Raw genomic sequence first — 2644 nt, 5'->3', positions numbered from 1 at the left:
ACACATGCACATCTATGAATATATAGATGCATATACATATCACTACATATATAAACGTATACACATACATCTATATAAACATATACATATGCATATATAAATGTGTACACATATACATCATATATAAACATAAATATCTGCATATATAAAAGTGTACATTTATACATCGACATATATAAACGTATACACATTCATCTACATATATAAGCGTATACATACATACATCGACATTTATATAGAAGTATACATATATACATCGACATTTATATAGAAGTATACATATATACATCGACATTTATATAGAAGTATACATATATACATCGACATTTATATTAAAAGTATTCATATATATATACATCGACATTTATATAAAAGCACATATATACATCGACATTTATATAAAAGTATACATATATACATCAACATACACTAAAGTATATATATGCATCAACATACACTAAAGTTTATATATACATCAACATACATAAAAGTATACATATATACATCAACATATATAAATGTATGCATAGATATCCTCATATATAAGTGTATGCAGACAGATACCCGCGTATATAACCGTATGTATGTGTATGTATATATATGTGTGTGTATGTATATATATATATATATATGTGTGTGTGTGTATACGTATGTGTGTGTATATATATATCTGTGTATACATATGTGTGTGTGTGTGTGTATATATATATATATATATAAATGTGTGTGTATACATATATGTGTGTATATCTATGTGTATGCATATATGTTTATATATGTGTGCATATATGTGTATATATATATATTCATATGTGTAAATGTATCTATATGTGTATATATATATATATATGTGTGTGTGTGTGTGTGTACATGGCTAAATATGCAAATGTGTGTATATATATATATATATATATACACACACACACATTCATATATATGCATATACGTTTATGTATTTAAGAATATTTAAAATGCTTGTTGATATACATTACTCATAATGTGCATATATTCACGAAAAGATTAACACAATGTATGCATGTGTATGTATGTATTTACTTATGACTAAATATGAGTGTGTGTAGATATATAAGTATACACAAAACACACCGTGCACATATACACGCATATATAAATACTTACATGTACCATTTAAGTTGATATTACACACAGTCTTATACAGACACATTTATATATAGTGTATATATATAAAAGAGAAAGACGATAATTCTGGGAATGTATGAAGCGAATTACAAGGAAACAAGTTAACAAACGTAGACAGGTGGAAGACAAAAACTTGCGATATCATATGTATGTGTGTGTGTGTGTGTGTGTGTGTATACATATATATATATATGTGTGTGTGAGCATATATATGTTGAATGAGACGTTATATATGTGCATATCTTTAAGTATATACATAGAACGTATATACGTATATATGTATGTAATATATATATATATAATCATTTTATGTAATATATTATTACTTATATATATATATATATATATATATACACATATATAGATATACACATATATATATATATATATATATATATATATATATATATAATTGCGTGTCTTTCGTTCGGGTCGATGACAGACACGAATTTTCTAATGAGAGCGCCGCTAGTGAACGACAATAAGCAACATAGCATATATAATCTACGTGCGGGTGTATATATTATACACATATATAATAGCATATAGATGTATATATGTATACATGCATATCTTTATGTGTGTCTATCCGTGTCGTCTATATTATGTCGTTGAAGACTTATGCGGAGGAGGGGACAACTGAAGTGAGCTAGTGGTGGTGACGATGATAATTTTTTTTATGGTGGTGGGGACATACAATGTCGTCGAGAACGGAGTAACAATAGTAGAACAAGCGATCAAATCACGTTAAAGAGATCCGATCAAGTTAACTCTAAAGTGTTCGATCAAATAACTCACCTAGTTGATTGCAGAATAGCGAGAAATAGAAGAGTGTCAGTAATCCAGTGTTTGTTAGGTATAGTAGCTCCGCCATTTTACTTCATATTTGTGTGAGTGTGGTTGTGTTTGTGTATGCACGTGTGTATGTACGAGAAAGAGAGAGAGACACACACACAACGAACATTAAGCAAGTGTCAGTGTGTATATCTGTATGTGTTTGTGTGTGTGTCTTGCTGCCATTTACCCGGAAGTGGTTTGCTGAGGCAACGGCAACATTTGATTGGTTAATTCAGTCATCGCTCGCTCGTTCAGTTTATCGTCTCTCTGTTTCTCTCCTCCCTTCTTCCTGTTTTTTTCTGTCTCCGTCTCCTCCTTTCTTTTACTTGCTTTTCCTTTTCTCTTTTTCTCTCTTCCTCGCTTTCTATTATTGGTTTTTGCTCTTTCTTTTCGTGCTCCTCTCTCTTTCTTTCTCTTTTCTTTTATTTCTTATTTAATGTTCTCTTTGTCCCTCTCTCTCGCTCTGTTATTGCCTTTTGCTCTTTCTTTTTACTGCCTCTCTTTCTCTCTTTCCTCCCTCTCTTGTGCATATACATATATTTATATTCAAAACCATGTGCACACTTGGCAAGATGCTCTCTTTCTCTCAGTCTAAATCTCTTCCTGTTACAATTTCTCTCTCTCTTTCTCACATGCACACATATAT

General features: G+C 30.2%; 1 protein-coding gene across 2 annotated transcripts in view; it reads right to left on the bottom strand.

Annotated features, from left to right (window-relative positions):
- The window catches only part of LOC106883169 (receptor-type tyrosine-protein phosphatase T), a 201176-nt gene extending 198978 nt beyond the window's left edge, over positions 1 to 2198 (bottom strand). For both annotated transcript variants that reach the window (XM_052970235.1, XM_052970236.1), the window contains exon 1: positions 1960 to 2198. In XM_052970235.1, coding sequence (XP_052826195.1) covers positions 1960 to 2035 — 76 coding nt within the window. In that variant the 5' untranslated portion in view covers positions 2036 to 2198. The remainder of the gene's footprint in view (positions 1 to 1959) is intronic.
- Positions 2199 to 2644: the final 446 nt, after the last annotated feature.

Source organism: Octopus bimaculoides, chromosome 8 (assembly GCF_001194135.2).
Source record: "Octopus bimaculoides isolate UCB-OBI-ISO-001 chromosome 8, ASM119413v2, whole genome shotgun sequence".
Taxonomy (NCBI): Eukaryota; Metazoa; Mollusca; class Cephalopoda; order Octopoda; family Octopodidae; genus Octopus; species Octopus bimaculoides.
Note: the sequence above shows the minus strand (reverse complement) of the source record. Positions and strands in the feature narration are given on the sequence as shown.